General features: G+C 41.8%; 1 protein-coding gene and 1 long non-coding RNA gene across 5 annotated transcripts in view; one reads left to right on the top strand and one right to left on the bottom strand.

Moving 5' to 3' along the window:
* Positions 1-3,896: 3,896 nt before the first annotated feature.
* LOC135971420 (uncharacterized) lies at positions 3,897-10,531 on the top strand. 2 transcript variants are annotated; one of them, XR_012414066.1, is made up of 3 exons: positions 3,897-4,035; positions 6,274-6,416; positions 7,163-10,531. It is a non-coding gene; the product is annotated as an uncharacterized lncRNA (long non-coding RNA). The 2 variants fall into 2 exon arrangements; XR_012414067.1 differs by having other exon boundaries at positions 7,416-9,587.
* Positions 10,532-11,747: 1,216 nt separating this feature from the next.
* The window catches only part of SLC22A4 (solute carrier family 22 member 4), a 49,743-nt gene continuing 40,567 nt past the window's right edge, over positions 11,748-20,923 (bottom strand). For all 3 annotated transcript variants that reach the window (XM_005557721.4, XM_073994209.1, XM_065546719.1), the window contains 4 exons: positions 20,597-20,811; positions 19,535-19,717; positions 15,601-15,736; positions 11,748-12,178 (listed from right to left, as the gene is read on the bottom strand). In XM_005557721.4, the coding sequence (XP_005557778.1) occupies positions 12,103-12,178; positions 15,601-15,736; positions 19,535-19,717; positions 20,597-20,811 (610 nt within the window). In that variant the 3' untranslated portion in view covers positions 11,748-12,102. The remainder of the gene's footprint in view (positions 12,179-15,600; positions 15,737-19,534; positions 19,718-20,596; positions 20,812-20,923) is intronic.

Here is a 20,923-nt window from a genome sequence, read left to right as displayed (position 1 = left end):
GGATCCTCCCATCTCAGCCTCCCAAGAACTTAGGATTACAGGCACATACTACCACACTCTGCTAATTTTTTAAAATTAATTAATTTTTTTTCTTTTTTTTTTTTTGTAGAACCAGTGTGTGTTAGGCCATTCTTGCATTACTATAAAGAAATACCTGAGACTGGGTAATTTATTAAGAAAAGAGGTTTAGTTGACTCACGATTTCACAGACTGTATAGGAAGTGTGGCGCTAGGCATCTGCTCAGCTTCTAGGGAGGCCTCAGGGAGCTTTTACTCATGCTGGAAGGTGAAGGTGGAGCAGGTGTGTCACCTGGTAAAGACAGGAGCAAGGGTGGGGGGAGGTGCCACACCCTTAAACAACCAGATTTCTCAAGAACTCACTTATTATGATGGGGATAGCTACAAGGTGTGAGGGATCTGCCCCCATGACCAAAACACCTCCCACCAGGCCCCACCTCCAGCACTGGAGATTAAATTTCCACATGCGATTTGGACAGGGATAAATATCCAGACTATATCATTTTGCCCCTGGCCCTCCCAAATCTCATGTCCTTCTCAAGTTGCAGAATACAATCATGCCTTCCCAAGAGTTCACCAAAGTCTTAACTCATTCCAGTGTTAACTGAAAAGCCCAAAATTCAAAGTCTCATCTGAGACAAGGCAAGTCTCTTCCACCTATGAGCCTATAAAATCAAAAACAAGCTATTTACTTCCAAGTTACAATGGATGTATAGGCATTGGGGAAACATGCCCATTCCAAAAGAGAAATTGGCCAAAAGAAAGGGGCTACAAGCTCCATACAAATTCAAAACCCAGCAGGGCAATTATTAAATTATAAAGCTCCAAAGTAATCTCCTTTGACTCCATGTCCCATATCCAGGGCTCACTGGTGCAAGGAGTGGGCTCCCAAGGCCTTGGGAAGCTCCGCCCCTGTAGTTTGCATAGTACGGCCTCTACAGCTGCTCTTATGGGCTGGAGTTGAGCGCCTGTGGCTTTTCCAGGCACAGGGTGCAAGCTGTCAGTGGATCTATCATTCTTAGGTCTGGAGGGTGGTGACCCCTTTCTCACAGCTCCACCAGGCAGTTCCCCAGTGGAGACTGTGTGGAGCCTCCAACCCCACATTTCCCCTCCAAACTGCCCTAGTAGAGGTTCTCTGTGAGGGTTCCACCCCTGCAGCAGGCTTCTGCCTGCTGGGCACCCTGGCTTTCTCATACATCCTCTGAAATCTAGGTAGAGGCTGCCAAGCCTCCTTCACTCTTACAGTCTGCATGCCTGCAGGCTTAACACCACATGGAAGCTGCCAAAGCATATGGCTTGTGTCCTTTGGAGCAGCAGCCTGAGCTGTGCCTGGGGCCGCTTGAGCCACAGCTGGAGCTGGAACAGTCTGGATGTGGGGAGCACTGTCCCAAGGAGGCTGTGCAGAGCCGTGGGGCCCTAGGCCTGGCCCACAAAACGATTCTTCCCTCCTAGGTCTCTGGGCCTGTGCCTGTGATGGCAAGGGCTGCCCCTTAGATCTCTGAAATGCCTTCAAGGCCTTTTTCCCATTGTCTTAGCTATTAGTACCTGGCTCTCTTTTAGTTACTCAAATTTCTCTAGCAAGTGGTTGCCCCACAGCCTGCTAGAATTCCTCTACTGAAAATACTACTTTCTCTGTCACATGGCCAGGCTGCAAATTTTCTAAACTTTTACACTCTGCTTCCCCTTTAAATATAACTTCTAACTTTAAGTCATTTTTTTGCTCTTACATCTGAGTTAGGCAGTTAGATGCAGCCATGTCGCTTCTTGAACACTTTGCTGCTTAGAAATTTCCTCTGCCAGATACCCTAGGTTGTCACTCTGAAGTTCAAACTTTCATAGGTCCCTACAGCATGAACAAGGTGCAGCCAAGTTCTTTGCTAGGGCATAATGAGGGTGACCTTTACTCCATTTCTAGGTTCCTCATTTCCATCTGAGACCTCGTCAACCACGCCTTCACTTTCCATATCACCATCAGCATTCTGGTTACAACCATTTGACCAGCCAAGCACTATTCTAACTTCTGGGAATACAGAAGTGCTCCTCATGGAACTTAACAGTCTAGTGGAGGAAGAAGGACAATAAATGCAACAAAGAAGTAAATTAGTCAGGATGTCAGAGAGTGGTAAGTCCCATGGAGAAAAATGAAGCAGGGATGCATAAAGTTAGTTCAGAGAGAGAACAGGATACAATTTTAAATAGTGTGATCAGATAAGGGTTTATTAAGAAGGTGGCATTTAGGCCAAGACATGAAGGAAGTAAGAGAGCAAGCTATGTAGATAGCTGGGAAGAGCATTCCTAGGAAGAGGGAACACATATCTAATAGAGAAGCATGTCTAGTATGTTCAAAGAATAGCAAAGCCTTGGTAGCCTTAATGAAGAAAGCAATGGAGAGAGTAATAAGAGATGAAGTCAGTGAGCTAAAGGAGGGCATGAAGATTAGAGTAGGGCCCTATAAACTGGGTGACCACTGTCAAGTGAAATTAAGGCTGTTGAGGCAGAAATGATTTGATAAAGGTTTATTGTAAGCCAAATGTGAGGGTAAGCCTAGGAAAACATACCAACAAAGTTGAGAGTGTTCTGGAGTCTGTTACAAGTTGGAAAGCTTTAATAGGAAAGTTAGAAGAAAGGAGGGGGACTCTTCGTACAGGAGTTTTCCTTTTTCATTGGAGGGTACAATACAAAGGTTACAATAATTGGCTACAGTTTGCAACATGAAGACTAAAATGTCTACATGCAAGACAATCAGTAAAACCTTATGACTCAGAAATAAATCAGTGTCCTTTTCAGTGTCAGTAGGTGGTGCATTGATCAGTACATCAACAATTTGAGGAACTCATAAGATTCCTTACTCAGGACAAGGTATCACCATGAATCACAAGACCTTCCCAAGATGGGTTAATTTGGAAGCTGTTTACTTTTAAAGTAAACTGTCAAATGTGACCTGTAGGTTATTGCCATATATAATTTGTCATCCAAACTGGAAGACTTCTAGAATGAAAGGTGGAGGTGAGGGTTATTAATAATTAACACTAGGGCTGGGCGCGGTGGCTCACGCTTGTAATCCCAGTACTTTGGGAGGCCGAGGCGGGCAGATCACGAGGTCAGGAGATTGAGACCATCCTGGCCAACATGGGGAAACCCCGTCTCTACTAAAAAAAAAAAAAATTTAGCTGGGCATGGTGGCACATGCCTGTAATCCCAGCTACTCGGGAGGCTGAGGCAGGAGAATCACTTGAACCAGGGAGTCGGAGGTTGCAGTGAGCCGAGATCATGCCACTGTACTCCAGCCTGGCAACAGAGTGAGATTCCGTCTCAAAAAAAAAAAAAAAAAAAAAAAAAAAAATTAATACTAATTCAGTGGAGAGAAGCCAGGGCTGTCCTGGACAAACTCTGACGTGTAATCATTCGACTTATGGACCATTGTAAGGACTTGGGCTTTTAAAAAATCTGACTGAGATGGGAAGCGATTGGAAGGTTTTGAGCAGAAAAGTAACATGATATAATTGAGATAGCTCTGACTACTATGCTGAGAGTAGATTGAAGGGGCGTAGGAGCAGCCTTAATGAGGAAGGATTGGCTGGGGGCTAACAGAATACAGGCAAGAAACTGGATTCTACATATGTTGAAATTATGGCAAAAGACTTTATTGACAGATTGGATGTGGAGTATGAGAGGAAGAGCAGCCAGGAAAATAAAGTTCCCATTTTCTGAGTTGGGAAGGACTTCAGGAAAAGCAGATTTGGGATGAAATTAGGAGCTAAATTTGACATGTTATGTTTGAGACACCTATTACGTATCCAAGTGAGGATATCGAGTGGGCAGTTATTATGTGAGCCTGGAGTTCACTTCTCTCTATGTATTGGTGTTCATCAATGCAGAGATGATATTTAAACCATGAGACTGAATTTTTTTAAAAAGGAAGAGGACCGAAGACTAAGTTCTGGGTGCTCCAATTTTAGGCAGTAGCGGAGATGAAGAAAAACCAGCACACTAGATGGTTAAAGAGCAGCCAACAAGGTAAGAGGAAAACCAAGCAAGTGTCATTTTTGTTGGTTTTTTTGATACAGAGTCTCACTCTGTCACCTAGGCTGGAGTGCAGTGACACAATCTCGGCTCACTATAACCTCTGCCTTCTGGGTTCAAGTGTTTTTCTTGCCTCAGCCTCCCAAGTAGCTGGGACTACAGGTGTGTGCCACCATGCCCGGCACAAGTGTCATGTTGTAGAAAGCAGTTCAAGGATGAAAGAGAAATGAGTTTGTCACATGCCTTGAGAGGTCAGGTAAGAGGAGGACTATGAATCAACTATTGAATTCAGAAACATGCAGGTCACTGGGGACCTTGATAGAGGTGCTCTGGTGAAAGGTGAGGGCTAAAGCTTAATTGTAGTGGGGCCAAGTGAAAATTGAAAGAACAAAGTTAAAAGTAGCAAGTAGATATAGCAATCTTCCAAGGAGTTTTGCTGCTAAGGGACAGGGAGATATGGGGCAGGAGCTGACAGCAGAAACTGGATCGAGAGAGAGCTTTTACAGCCTGTTTGCATACTGAATGGGAAAGATCCAGTAGAGAGGGAAAAGATTTATGATGGAGGAATCAGGAGAATTGCTAGAGCAACATCTTTGAGTTGGTAAAGGAGTAGGAGGCAGGGCGGGTAAGGAGTATATAAGGCTGGGGCCGGGCGTGGTGGCTCACACCTATAATCCCAGCACTTTGGGAGGTCGAGGCAGGCCACTCACTTGAGCCCAGGAGTTCAATACTAGCATGGCCAACACGGCAAAAACCTGTCTCTACCAAAAATACAAAAATTAGCTGGGTATGGTGGTGCATGCCTGTAATCTTAGCTACTTGGGAGGTTGAGGCATGAGAATCGTTTGAACCGAGGCAGAGGTTGCAGTGAGCCACTGCACTCCAGTGGGGAGGAGAGACCATTCAGGAGAAACAGGAGAAAAGACAGAGTGTGTGGGTACAGATGGAGTTAGGCTGTTGTATTATGGTGCTTGTAGAGGTTCCCTCCATTGCTTCTATTTTCTAGGTGAAATAGGAAGCCAAGGCACAGCTGAGGGTGAGCATGGGGGAGGAGGTGATGGAGTTCTGAAGAGAAAGAAGGTCCTCCAGGATAGAGAATGAACCAGGACAATTAGGATCCTCTTGAAGTCACTGATGGTCAGTTTAAAGTGAAACCAGTCAGATGGAATATATTTTCCATCTACATTTGGCTATGCAGGTGCTAGAAAGAAGTAGGAGGGAGGTTAGATTTAACCAGCTTTATAGTTCCCCCAAAAGCAAGGCAGATAAGAAAGGGGCAAGGAAGTTGATTATGATGATTAAGCATGGAATTTAAGCTTGCCAAGAAGGGGTATGAGGACATGAGTAAGATGAGAGATAGTGAAAATGTGGACATCTTTGCCAGGTATGGAGCCAAACACAGTATGCATTGTCTCATGTAATATCCACCCAAAGGGGACTGTTATCATCCCTCTTTACAGATGAAGAAGCTGAGTTTTAGGGAAGATTATAACTTGCTCGAGGTCACACAGTTGATAGAGAAGGGACACACCCAGTGTCAGGTCCTGGAACACTTGTCTCCAAAGACTATGTACTTAGCACTATTTGCTTTAACTGCAGTATTACTGAGCATTAAAAAAAATTGATGATTATGTACAAAGGATGGTAATTTTGTCCAATATATTTTTGTTAATATTTTTCCAACTTGTGTTAATTTTAAGATTTTCTGTTGTACAGAATTATTTAAAAGTTTATAGTAAAATACATCTTATCTTCAATTTCCTATTCATCTTAAAATTAAGTATCACCTATATTTTCTTCTAGCTTTTGATTTATTTATTCTTGGCTCTATTTTATTTACATTTATTACATTTGGCTCTTTAGTTGATCAGGAATTAATTTGGTGTGTGATTTATGGTAAGATACTATTTATTCCCCCAGTTTTTCCATTTTTACCAGTTTTTTAGCTTGTCAATTGTCCCAGCACCAGTCTTCAACAATGTATCATTTTCTTGATAATTTATAATTCACCTTTATCATATGTTACAATTTTTTCAACACTTGGGTCTGTTTCTGCCATACCTCTTCTATTTTGTTGATAGATTTATCTTTCCTCTGTGTATGTGTGTGTGTGTGTTTTCCAGGAAACCCAGAGTAATCATTGTGTGTTTTTATATATTTGAGAGAACATTTCCCCTTATCACTGATCTTTTCCAAAAATTTCTTAAACATATTACATATTTGTTCTTTCAGATGCTCGTTACAATTATTTTTTAACTTCTTAAAATATCTCATTGAGGATTCCATTCTAAGATGGCCGAATAGGAATAGCTCTGGTCTGCAGCTCCCAGTGTGATCGGCGCAGAAGACGGGTGATTTCTGCATTTCCAACTGAGGTACCTGGTTCATCTCATTGGGATTGGTTGGACAGTGGGTGCAGCTCATGGAGGGTGAGCCAAAGCAGGGCGGGGCACTGCCTCACCTGGGAAGTGCAAGGAGTCAGGGAATTTCCCTTTCCTAGCCAAGGGAGGCCGTGACAGATGGTACCTGGAAAAACGGGACACTCTCGCCCAAATATTGCACTTTTCCAAAGGTCTTAGCAAACAGCACACCAGGAGATTATAAGCCGTACCTGGCTCAGTGCTAGTGAGCCTTGCTCACTGCTAGTGCAACAGTCTGAGATTGACCTGCGAGGCAGCAACCTGGCATGGGGAGGGGTATCTGCCATTGCTGAGGTTTGGGTAGGTAAACAAAGTGACTGTGGAAACTCGACCTGGGTGGAGCCCATCACAGCTCAGTGAGGCTGGCTGCCTCTGTAGTCTCCACCTCTGGGGGCAGGGCATAGCTGAACAAAAGGCAGCAGAAACTTCTGCAGATTTAAACGTCCCTGTCTGACAGCTCTGAAGAGAGCAGTGGTTCTCCCAGTATGGTGTTTGAGCTTGGAGAACAGACAGACTGCCTCTTCAAGTGGGTCCCTGACCCCTGTGTATCCTAACTGGGAGACACCTCCCAGTAGGGGGTGACTGACACCTCATACAGGCAGGTGCCCCTCTGGGACAAAGCTTCTAGAGGAAGGATCAGGCAGCAATATTGGCTGTTCTGCAGTATTTGCTGTTCTGCAACCTCTGCTGGTGATACCCAGGCAAACAGTATCTGGAGAAGACCTCCAGCAAACTCCAAGAGACCTGCAGCTGAGGGACCTCACTGTTAGAAGGAAAACTGATGAACAGAAAAGGAATAGCATCAACATTAACAAAAAGGACAGCCACACCAAAGCCCCATCTGTAGGTCACCAACATCAAAGACCAAAGGTAGATAAAACCACAAAGATGGGGAGAAACCAGAGCAGAAAAACTGAAAATTCTAAAAACCATAGCACCTCTTCTCCTCCAAAGGATCGCAGCTCCTCGCCAGCAACGGAACAAACCTTGGTGGAGAATGACTTTGATGAGCTAACAGAAGTAGGCTTCAGAAGGTCGGTAATAACAAACTTCTCCAAGCTAAAGAAGGATGTTCTAACCCATCTCAAGGAAGCTAAAAACCTTGAAAAAAGATAAGACAAATGGCTAACTAGAATAAACAGTGCAGAGAAGACCTTAAATGACTTGATGGAGCTGAAAACCATGGCACAAGAACTTTGTGATGCATGCACAAGCTTCAATAGCCGATTTGATCAAGTGGAAGAAAGGGTATCAGGGATTGAAGATCAAATTAATGAAATAAATCGAGAAGATTAGAGAAAAAAGAGTAAAAGGAAACGAACAAATCCTCCAAGAAATATGGGACTATGTAAAAAGACCAAATCTACATTTGATTGGTGTACCTGAAAGTGACGGGGAGAATGGAACCAAGTTGGAAAACACTCTTCAGGCTTTTATCCAGGAGACCTTCCCCAACCTAGCAAAGCAGGCCAACATTCAAATTCAGGAAATACAGAGAACACCACAAAGATACTCCTCTAGAAGAGCAACCCCAAGACACATAATTGTCAGATTCACCAAGGTTGAAATGAAGGAAAAAATGTTAAGGGCAGTCAGAGAGAAAGGCTGGGTTACCCACATAGGGAAGCCCATCAGACGAACAGTGGATCTCTCAGCAGAAACCTTACAAGCCAGAAGAGAGTGGGGGTCAATATTCAACATTCTTAAAGAAAAGAATTTTCAACCCAGAATTTTGTATCAAGCCAAACTAAGCTTCATAAGTGAAGAAGAAATAAAATCCTTTACAGACAAGCAAATGCTGAGAGATTTTGTCACCAACAGCCGTGCCTTACATGTTTAATTTAGAAGCACTAAACATGGAGAGGAACAATTGGTACCAGTCACTGCAAAAATATGCCAAATTGTAAAGACCTTCGATGCTATGAAGAAACTGCATCAACTAACAGGCAAAATAACCATCTAACGTCATTTTGACAGGATCAAATTCAAACATAACAATATTAACCTTAAATGTAAATGGGCTAAATGCTCCAATTAAAAGACACAGACTGGCAAATTGGATAAAGAGTCAAGACCAATCAGTGTGCTGTATTCAGGAGACCCATCTCATGTGAAGAGACACACATAGGCTCAAAATAAAGGGATGGAGGAAGATCTACCAAGCAAATGGAAAGCAAATAAAAGCAGGGGTTGCAATCCTAGTCTCTGATAAAACAGACTTTAAACCAACAAAGATCAAAAGGGACAAAGAAGGCCATTACATAATGGTAAAGGGATCAATTCAACAAGAAGAACTAACTATCCCAAATATATATGCAACCAATACAGGAGCACCCAGATTCATAAAGCAAGTCCTTAGAGACCTACAAAGAGAGTTAGACTCCCACACAATAATAATGGGAGACTTTAACACCCCACTGTCAATATTAGACAGATCAACGAGACAGAAGGTTAACAAGGATATCCAGGACTTGAACTCAGATCTGCACCAAGCAGACCTAATAGACATCTATAGAACTCTCCACCCCAAATCAACAGAATATACATTCTTCTCAAGCACCACATCACACTTATTCCAAAATTGACCACATCGTTGGAAGTAAAGCACTCCTAAGCAAATGTAAAAGAACAGAAATCACAACAAACTGTCTCTCAGATCACGGTGTAATCAAATTAGAACTCAGGATTAAGAAACTCACTCAAAACCATACAACTACATGGAAACTGAACAACCTGATCCTGAATGACTACTGGGTAAATAATGAAATGCAGGCAGAAATAAAGACGTTCTTTGAAAACAATGAGAACAAAAACACAATGTACCAGAATCTCTGGAACACATTTAAAGCAGTGTGTATAGGGAAATTTATAGCACTAAATGCCCACAAGAGAAAGCAGGAAAGATCTAAAATCGACACCTTAACATCACAGTTAAAAGAACTAGAGAAGCAAGAGTAAACAAATTCAAAAGCTAGCAGAAGGCAAGAAATAACTAAGATCAGAGCAGAACTGAAAGAGATAGAGACATAAAATCCCTTCAAAAAAAAATCAATGAATCCAGGAGCTCGTTTTTTGAAAAGATCAACAAAATTGATAGACCGTTAGCAAGACTAATAAAGAAGAAAAGAGAGAAGAATCAAATAGATGGCATAAAAAATGATAAAGGGGTATCACCACCAATCCCACAGAAATACAAACTACCATCAGAGAATACTATAAACACCTCTATGCAAATAAACTTGAAACTCTGGAAGAAATGGATAAATTCCTGGACACATACACCCTCCCAAGACTAAACCAGGAAGAAGTTGAATCTCTGAATACACCAATAACAGGCTCTGAAATTGAGGCAATAATTAATAGCCTACCAACCAAAAAAAGGCCAGGACCAGAGAGATTCACAGCCAAATTCTACCAGAGGTACAAAGAGGAGCTGGTACCATTCCTTCTGAAACTATTCCAATCAATAGAAAAGAAGGAATCCTCCCTAACTCATTTTATGAGGCCAGCATCATCCTGATACCAAAGCCTGGCAGAGACACAGCAAAGAAAGAGAATTTTAGACCAATATCCCTGATGAGCATCGATGCGAAAATCCTCAATAAAATATTGGCAAACTGAATCCAGCAGCACATCAAAAACCTCATCCGCCACGATCAAGTCGGCTTCATCCCTGGGATGCAAAGCTGTTTCAACATATGCAAATCAATGAACGTAGTCCATCATGTAAACAGAACCAAAGACAAAAACTGCGTGATTATCTCAATAGATGCAGAAAAGGCCTTCGACAAAATTCAAAAGCCCTTCATGCTAAAAACTGTCAATGAACTAGGTGTTGATGGAATGTATTTCAAAATAATAAGAGCTATTTATGACAAACCTACCGCCAATATCATGCAGAATGGGCTAAAGCTGTTGACCTGATAGATACGGGTTCAAGAGGACACAGCTGAATACCGTGCTTAGGAAAAGAACAGTTTCAAAGGCTTTCCATATTGTCAGATTTGATGATTTCCTCCTTGGTGCACATCTCTCTTGGCTGTGAGGCACATAAACAACCTCTATCAATCTAACTGGTTTGTGCATTTTTTCTGATTTTATATCTACTAGCAAAATATATCTTAAGCCATTTTTAGGAAACAGGAGATTTAGTCACATGCTCAACAAGAGCACAACAAATGGGGACCATTTAATGGTGTAAGGGCTGTGAGGTATAGCTGCTGAAACTGTAGCTAGGAGCTGCCTTGCTGCCTTCTTGCAGGCAGATTGGCCAGATGAGCCAGGCTAAAATACAATTAACATCTGCCATTGTGGTATAACATGAAATATGGATACCTGGTCTTTGTCTCAGTTCTTGTCATAGAGTTCCCCAAACCTCTAGAACTTCCTGAGTGGTAGGAGTATCTCATTAGTCATAATGAGCCCCTTGGATTAGATAACTCCTGAGTTTATGCTAATGAGGTTACTTAATGTGGGGCCCTAGGTATTCTTATGATGGGGCTAGTCCCTGGAAAGACCGGTCATTTGAGGAATTAGAGGGTTGGAACTTTCAGCTCTACCCACTGACCTCTGGGTGGGGAAGGTGCTGGAGATCAAGCTCTCTAAAAACTCTTGAACAACAAGATTTGAGGAGCTTCCAGTAAATGTGTCCACAAGCTGGGAGGGCACTGCACCCCAGCTTCACTGGGACAGAAGCTCTTGCACTTAGAATCCTTCCAGACCTAGCCCTACATGCTGCTTCATCTGGCTGTTCATCTGTATCCTTTATAATAAATTGGAAAATGTAAAGGTTTAGCTGAATTTGGTGAGCCTTTCTAGCAAATTAATTGAACCCAAGAAGGGGGCTATAGAAACCCTGGTTCGTAGCTGGTAGGTCAGAGGTGCGTGTGGCTTGGACATCTGAATGGCATCTGAAGAGGGACAGAGCACACAACCTGTGGGATCTGATACTGTCTCCCGCAGATAGGGTCAGAGCTGAATTCCATTAGAGAGCACCCTGTTGGTATCTGCTGGAGAATTGCTTGGTGTGTGAGGAGCCCCCCACCACATCTGGTCACAGAAGTATTGCGGGTTGACTGTGACAGTAGAGGGTAAAAAATGGTTTGTTTTTTCCTCTAACAGCCATCAATCCCTCTCAAAGGAGTTTGTAAGGTTTTTTGGATAGGAATGCTGTGTATAATCATTTGGTTCACTTCAGAAACTACTATAATTTTGAATGTGCTGGTTTGCTTCCAAATGTACACACACACACACACACACACACACACACATTGTTGTCACCTAATATTTGCATTAATAAAATGATGTTATTTTTATTTGGATAGCATTTGTATAATTGGAAAAGAGGGTTAATCTTTATATATATTTTACCAGTCCTTGACTAACATGTTTTCAAGACCTCTTACCAATCCATTTCATCGAATTAATGAGTAAGGAGACTCTCTAGAAATGGTTGGTTTGCAAAGCAAGGACATTATCTGGAAGAATTCTCCAGAGTTTACTGTATGACGAGCATTTCTTGATAGCAAGGTTCATTTTAGTGTCAATCATTACAGTCAGTCCATTTCAGCGGGAACAACGGATTTCTCCACAGAGTCTTATTTATCTGTTTTTCACTTCACCAAATGGGGGAGATATTTTTTCAGAATGCAGTTATTAGAACCTTGGGATTTTCTTCTGTCTCCATTGAGTCTCTTGTTTTTTTCCCAGATCTGAACCTGAAAATAAAATAGATGCTAAAGAAAATTAAATATTCAAGACTTTCCTCCTCAAAACGCTCCAAACTGACATTGAAAAATATTTCTCCAATCAATGAACAAGTAACTCTAATGAGAACCTCATAGTGTAGATCTAGTATTTTATGCTTTTAAACATCTGAGGCCACTTTCTTAATTAAGTATAGAAGCCAGAATTTAAACTCTTTCACAGTTTTCCCAAGCAAATGATAGAGAGGGAGGCATGAAATTCTTGGCAATTAAAGTTGTTACAGAAGTAGTTCTATCATTAGAACAAAACAACTTATCAAAAATGGGCACTTTTTTGCTGTAAATGTTCTGTCAGGGATCAGAATTAATTCACATGCAGAGTTACCTTTATCAAGGCCAGGCACTGAGAACACTTTATGTTTTGTCACCTCAAAATAGCCATATGAAATATCCCATATAGCAGATGGGAATACTGAGGCTTAGTGAATATTAAGTGATATGCCCAAATGTTTGCAGTAGATTTGGGATTTAAAGCCAGGCAGTGTTACTCAAAACTCTAAACTTCTCCTAAATACTACTAATCTTTTAAATGTTGGCTGTGGTGTCATAAAAAGATACTGGTCTTTGTCCCTGGTTCCTGACACGGAGATCCTAAATCTCTTATAATTTCCGGAGTGATAGGGCGTGATAAGAGCTTCTGTTGTTCTAATGAGGCAACCCTGGCAGGGCCCTTAGATAGCTTCAGGGTGGGGGCTGGTCACCAGAAGACCAAGCCTTGATTAGAAACCTGGAAACTCTGGGGAGAGGAGAGAGGCTGGGGATAGACTTAATCCATCATGCCAATGTGACTAAACCTCCATGAAAACCTCTAAATGATGGGGTTTGGAGAGCTTCCGAGTTGGTGACCACATCCATGTGCCAGGAGGGCAGTGCACCTTATTTAACTCCACAGGGACAGAACCTCTGCACTAAGGACCTTTCCAGACCTCTCCACATGTACCTCTTCATCTGGCTGTTCATTTGTATCCTTTATAAGAAACCAGTGTTTCAGGCCGGGCGCGGTGGCTCAAGCCTGTAATCCCAGCACTTTGGGAGGCCGAGACGGGCGGATCACGAGGTCAGGAGATCGAGACCATCCTGGCTAACGTGGTGAAACCCCGTCTCTACTAAAAAATACAAAAAACTAGCCGGGCGCAGTGGCGGGCGCCTGTAGTCCCAGCTACTTGGGAGGCGGAGGCAGGAGAATGGCGTAAACCCGGGAGGCGGAGCTTGCAGTGAGCTGAGATCCGGCCACTGCACTCCAGCCTGGGAGAGAGAGCGAGACTCCGTCTCAAAAAAATAAATAAATAAATAAAATAAAAAAAAATAAAAATAAAAATAAAGAAACCAGTGTTTCTTATAAAGTGGTCAGTGTTCTGAGTGCTGTGAGTCATTCTAGCAAATAATCAAACCCGAGGAGGGGATTTGTTTGGAACCCCAGATTTGGTAGGAAAGTCAGAGAGAAATGTGGGTAACCTGGGGATCTGACACTTGCGAGTGGCGAGTGAAGCGAGGCAGTATTGTGGGACTGAGTCTTTACACCTATGGAGTCTGATGCTAACTTCAGGTATTGTCAAAATTGAACTGAATTATAGGACACTCAATAGGTGTCAGAATTGGTTCGCGTCAAGAAGAAAAACCCTTGCACAATCTCATAAGCCAAAAAAATGAGGTTGAATTGTTTTATTTTTGCATTTCCTTATTAATGTGGACAAATAACTTTTTTCATGTGTATATTGGACCCTGAAGTGACTTCTTCTCTAAACTATCTGTTCTTATCCTTTGCTGGTTTTCCTACTGAACTGTTTGTCTTTTTCTCACTGATTGCTATGAGCTTTTTGTATATTAGGTATATTAGCCTTACATCTAGATTTTGTGTAGCAAATATTTTCTCCTGGCTTATTGACTTTTGCCTTTGTGGGTGGTTTCTTTTTGCCTTGCCAATAATTTTAAAAATGTACAATCAGATATATCAATCTGTTCCTTTATGGTTCTTTGATTTTATGTTATGCTCGGTAAGATCTTCTCTAAGGTTATAAAAATGTTAGTTTCCTCCTGGTACATTTATGATTTTACATTTTTAGGCCTAAATTTTTTAACTGTCTGGATTTTATCTTGATGCTTTTTTTTTTTTGGAGACAGAGTCTTGCTCTGTCACCCAGACTGGAATGCAGTGGCACGATCTTGGCTCACTGCAACCTCTGTCACCCTGGTTCAAGCGATTCTCCTGCCTCAGTCTCCCAAGTAGCTGGGATTACAGGGGTGCACCACCACGCCTGGCTAATTTTTGTATTTTTGGTAGAGATGGGGTTTCATCATGTTGGCCAGGCTGGTCTTGAACTCCTGACCTCAAGCAATCTGCCTGCCTCAATCTCCCTAAGTGCTGGGATTACAGGTATGAGCCACTGTGCCCAGCCAATGCATTTTTTTAAGATCCAACTTTTTAATTTATTCAGAATGTCTAGCTGAATGTTCTAATACCTCTTACTGAATAATTATTCCCCCTTGACTTTGCTACTTTTTATTACATAGTGAATTTTTTATTTTCTTAGGTTTTATCCTGAACTCTGTCCCATTCCACTGGTTTCTAGTCCTATACCATTATCACACTGTTTTAGTTACTATTGCTCAACAATATGCTTTATCATTATTATTATTTTTGAGACAGAGTCTCGCTCTGTTGCCCAGTCTGGTGTGCAGTGGCACGATCTTGGCTCACTGCAACCTCCACCTCCTGGGTTCAAGCAATTCTCCTGCCTCAGCCTCATGAGTAGCTGGGACTACAGGCATGCACCACCACGCCCAGCTAATTTTTGTATTTCAGAGACAGGGTTTCACCGTGTTGGCCAGGATGGTCTCGATCTCTTGACCTCATGACCAGCCCACCTCGGCCTCCCAAAGTGCTGGGATTACAGGCATGTGCCACCGTGCCCGGCCTATTATTATTATTATTATTATTATTATTATTATTATTATTTGAGATGGAGTTTCGCTCTTGTTGCCCAGGCTGGAGTGCAGTGGTGTGATCTCAGCTCACTGCAACCTCTGCCTCCTGGGTTCAAGCAGTTCTCCTGCCTCAGCGTCCTGAGTAGCTGGGATTACATGTGACTGCCACCGCACCCAGCTAATTTTTTGTATTTTTATTAGAGACGAGGTTGCACTATGTTGGCCAGGCTGGTCTCAAACTCCTGACCTCAGGTGATCCACCTGCCTCTGCCTCCCAAAGTGCTGGGATTACAGGTGTGAGCCACTGTGCCCAGTCAGCAATATGCTTTATTATCTAATAGAGCTAGTCTCTGCTTATTACTCTCCTCTTTTAGAACCTTCCTAGCTATTCTTCCATGCATATTCTCCCTAAGGCATTTCGGTATCATTTTGTTAAAAGTTCTACTTACCATTTCACTTTCTGCATCTGCTCTAAGGTTTCGGGAAGAGTCATTCCTAAACTTTCAGGGAAAAAAAGGGTGAGAATTCCAATCAGGACAGTCAGACTACCCATGACGATGTAGGGCAGCATTCTGTTGTAAGCACCTATAAAGCACAGGACATAAGAACATCAGTCAGAAACAAGGACTCTCTGGGCACTCTTGAGCATCATTTTGTGAAGGTGGTGAACAGTATAAGAGAATGGATTTAAATCTGAATATTTTCAGATAAAAAAAGTAAGCAAAATATCAGTTTCTTTTTGGCAGATGACAATATGCATTTCTGTAATCCTTTTGCATTATCATAAGGCTTTTCATTCTCTCCTGTCAACTGGTATCCTCTAAGCTACTACTCAGTCATATGTGACAGATGTTCCTTTGGTAGAGTTCTTTGCCTACCAGAGTTATCTTCTTAAGGTAGAGGTAATTGGAAATGGGGGATAGGAGGACATCAAGGAGAAGGAGGTTAACCAGGATGTTTCAGGGATGGGTTTTGGCCATGATAAGTCTGGTGTGACCTCTGCTTTTGCCCAAACTAGTAGGCTGCAGTGGAAAGTTAGGTCCACAGAGCTATGAGACTCAAAAAACAAAACAAAACAAAACAAAACAAACAAAAAAACAACAACTAAGTATTATTTTCATGCCAGATTAAATCAGTAAACAATAAGTATCAGGCACATTCTGTAAAGGCACTGTGTGCCTGGATTTGGCTTCTTTTTGCAGCACTTACATGTCTTGGGTTAATATGTAATCTCTTCTTTATGAAGCTTTACTCACACAGGAGAACAACAGATTCTCATCTTGCTTTGCCTGTGTATACGTACAGAGCTTACAGAGGAACAGCACACCCATGGATTTCATTTGACCCAAAACATAAGGAAAATATTGTTATTGCAGCTTCTCTGAGGCCTCTGTGTCACTAACAGGAGTAGCTATGTGGAGTAAAATACTCTTGGACTCTATCTTATGTACCAGTGTCTGGCCACTGGACCGTCTGAGCATAGTATGAAAGTACAGGGAAGGACAAAGGGAAAAATAACAGCACTCTGTATAATCTGCTATCTCAGGTGTGGCACAGGGCAACAGTGCAGAATATGTTTAAGTTAGGAAAATGTTTCTCTTTCTCTATAAGGATTTGGATTATACCTTTCCTGAGAATTCATATATGTTCTCAGGTGTGTGTGTGTGTGTGTGCATGTGTACCAGTAGTTAACCAACTGCCCAATTCATGAGGTGTGTCTGCATTTCTCACCAGTAGAGTCCTTAATGAGGAGCAGGCATGGGGTGTCAGATCCTACATCAGATTGAACATGCTACTGAAACACCTGTGTAGTGTTATTTCAGATTGACACCTTTGAGTATATAAAAACTAAAATTGTCTTCATTACAAAGATATCATAAAGTCAAAATACAAATGGTAAACTAGAAAAAATATTTACAACATATATACAAAGGGCTAATTTCTTCCATTGCAAAGAGAAAAAGATGAATACACCATTAAAGAATGGGCAAAGAAGCCTGGGCACAGTGGTTCGTGTCTGTAATCCCAGCACTTTGGGAGGCCAAGGTGGGTGGATCTCCTGAGGTCAGGGGTTCGAGACCAGCCTGACCAATATGGTGAAACCCCGTCTCTAATAAAAATACAAAAAAAAAAAAAATTAGCCAGGCATAGTGCATGCACCTGTAGTCCCAGCTATTCAGGAGGTTGAGACAAGAGAATTGCTTGAACCCGGGCAGCGGAGGTTGCAGTGAGCCGAGATTGTGCCACTGCATTCCAGCCTGGGTGACAGAGTGAGATTCTGTCTCAAAAAAAAAAAAAAAAAAAAAAAAAGGGCAAAGAACATGAGCAGTCAGTTCACTGAAAAATAAATAGAATGGCCAAAAAATACACAAAAACATGCTCAACCTCATTCATAATTAATAAATAGGAATGAAAGTAACAATGATATCCATTTTTCACATAACAGATAACCAATGATTAAAAAATTCGGTAGGCCAGGTGCTGTGGCTCAAGCCTGTAATCCCAGCGCTTTGGGAGGTTGAGGCGGGTGGATCACTTGAGCCCAGGAGTTCAAAACCAGCCTGAGCAACCTGGCAAAATCCCGTCTCTACCAGAAAAAAAAAAAAAAAAATTAGCTGGGCTTGATGGTGTGCATGCCTATAGTCCCAGCTAGTTGGGAGGCTGAGGTGGGAGGATCTCTTGAGCCTGGGAGATTGAGGCTGCAGTGAGCTGGGAATCTAGGATGGCACCACTACACTTCAGAGTGAGACCCTGTCTCAAAAAAAAAAAAAAAAAAAGAATTAGGTAATCTTTATTGTTGGTGAGATTATTGAAAACAACCACTCTTACCTATTAATAATTAAATTATAGTTTGGTACAATATGTAGAGTTCAATTTGGGAATATCTATGAAATTTTTTTTTTTTGAGACAGAGTCTCGCTCTGTCGCCCAGGCTGGAGTGCAGTGGCTGGATCTCAGCTCACTGCAAGCTCCGCCTCCCGGGTTCACGCCATTCTCCTGCCTCAGCCTCCCGAGTAGCTGGGACTACAGGCGCCCGCCACCTCGCCCGGCTAGTTTTTTATATATTTTTAGTAGAGACGGGGTTTCACCGTGTTAGCCAGGATGGTCTCGATCTCCTGACCTCGTGATCCGCCCGTCTCGGCCTCCCAAAGTGCTGGGATTACAGGCTTGAGCCACCGCGCCCGGCTCTATGAAATTTTTAACTGCACTCTTTGCTGCAGGAATTTTACTTCTATGAATCTATCTGTAAATCCAAATATATGTAAGTAAATTCACAAAGGGTGTAGGAGCATAGGAGAATGTTCGTTGTAATGTTATTTGTAATAGCAAAAACCTGGAAATGACCTACATGTCCTCCATTCATTGGAGCCTAGTTAAATAAATTATGTGTTTCAGTATAAAAGTAAGATTTTCATTGTGAAAACGTCAAATAGCATAGAATGTACTGGAAAAAAGTACAAATTCACCTCTCCTCTCCCAGGAGGAGCCCTAGAAAACCAACATGAACTGTTTGGTGAGTTGTTCTACAGACATTTTGTTTTGCACATCATGTACACACATGTGTGTGTGTGTGTGTGTGTGTGTGTGTATATATATATATATAATTTTTTAATGGCACTCTTTGCTCCAGGAGTTTTACTTGTATGAATCTATCTGTAGATTATACTTAGGTATACTTATTTTAAAATGTACTTATACACATTTTTAAAAGGAGGTGCCTATTTAAAAAGAAGGTAAAGGAGCAATATATAACCATTTGGAAGGATATTCTGATACAATGTTAAGTTTAAAAAGTTTCAACATATATAATGTTATTTATGTGTTTATTGTTTTTATTTATTATTATTATTATTATTTTGAGACAGAGTTTCACTCTTGTTGCCCAGGTTGGAGTGCAATGGTGCAATCTTGGCTCACTGCAGCTTCTGCCTCCCGGGTTCAAGCAATTCTCCTGCCTCAGCCTCCAGAGTAGCTGGTATTACAGGCACCTGCCATCACACCAATTTTTGTATTTTTAGTAGAGACAGGGTTTCACCATGTTGGCCAGACTGGTCTCGAACTCCTGGCCTCAGGTGATCCACCCACCTTGGCCTCCCAAAGTGCTGGGATTACATGCATCAGCCACCACGCCCGGCCTGCTTGTGTGTTTAAAAGAGTATATACATACATGCGTACATGGTGTTGTGCAAAACAAAATGTCTGTAGCGCTATTCACCAAACAGTTTGTGGTTGGCTTTCTAGAGCTCCTCCTGGGAAAGAAGAGGTGAACTTGTACGTTTTTTCCAGTACATTCTATGCTATTTGACATTTTCACAATGAAAATCTTACTTTTATATTGAAAACTAATTTAAAGGAAGAACAAATGCACAAGATGCAGCTCACCGAGGTAAACAAAGTAGGGGGCAATGATGCTGCCCACTCTGGAGGCCATGGATGTGACCCCCACTGCCATGTTCCTGACCAGGGTTGGGTAGAGCTCAGCAGTGAAGACATACAGCATGGAGAAAGCAGAGGTGATTCCAAATTTTCCCAGCATGACCAGACCAATGGATAAGAAGTAATAATCTGGAAAAGAGACCCAGTATAAGCAAGGGTGCTTTTAGAAGTGATACTTTCTTGTATCAGTTGTTTTTATTGTCTTTTTTGCTTCAGTGGGAGTATTTTTATTAACATAAATATATTCCAAAAATAGCATGTTCTCTTCCAGTGTCCTAGTATTTGGGCATGGACAAAGATGGAGCATGAGGGGTGGCTTTGTACTTTGTTCTACTGTTATTCTAGGTCATTAATGCATTCAGTGACCTTTGTTGACTTGTCTTTTGTTTGTTACAACAGTTTCATGGGTAAGCTATTAGCATGTTAATATAGTTAAGTTTTATCTTCAAAGAGGAGGACCAATCCTTTCTATCCTGTTTCTTATTACTAAGAAATGTGTATTTCTATTACTATCAATAATTTATTGACATTTTAATATTATGAGAACATCAGAAACAAGGGGAAAAGGGAAGCATATATCCTTTTGTGCGCTATTTAACTACTTAAATATTCAGACCAGAAAACCACTGAATGTATCCTGGAACCGACATGTCCTTCTCACTGTAATACTTGAATATACACAGGGAAAAGGTTTGAGAGTAGCCAGAAATTAGGAATCATGACTATGAGTTAAAGGGAGATTTTAGGTGAGTCTTTCTGTGAAGGGGATAACTGGAAGAGTTACTTTTCCTCTTTGGTGCTTTCTGCTTCTCTGAGGCTGTCTCTTTTGTTTGGGGTAGTTGTTTTGAACACAGGAAACAACATACGTAGTGAGCAATCAGCTGTCTAATTGACTTATGAATGGCTTATGATGTAAAGGCTGAATAAACATGGAGCAGTGACTCAGAATCAGCCTAGTCAATATGTGGGTCTTTTCTGGTAAGCTGTTCATCTTGGTTAACTTCTTACCCACAGGTACCAGTTGAATGAAGAGAAGCACACCTCCTCCCCAGAACAGTACTGCAGCTATGATATAACGCCTGGGCAGGGTTCGCAATAGCAGCCAGGCTGTAATGTAAGCTGGAATTTCAATCAAAGCAGAGAGGAAACAGTTCAGGTAGGCATCTCCATGTAAATTAGGAGTATCCAGAGACAGAGCAAAGTAACCCACTGAGGTCAGCATCCTGAAAGAAAAAGGGATGTTGTGAATTGCTCTAAAATTTTATGATGGTCAAGAAATTCTCTATATCTTGCTGTCCTATAAGTAGCCACAACCTTGTTGGCTACTTAAATTTA

Source organism: Macaca fascicularis, chromosome 6 (genome assembly GCF_037993035.2).
Source record: "Macaca fascicularis isolate 582-1 chromosome 6, T2T-MFA8v1.1".
NCBI lineage: Eukaryota > Metazoa > Chordata > Mammalia > Primates > Cercopithecidae > Macaca > Macaca fascicularis.
Note: the sequence above shows the minus strand (reverse complement) of the source record. Positions and strands in the feature narration are given on the sequence as shown.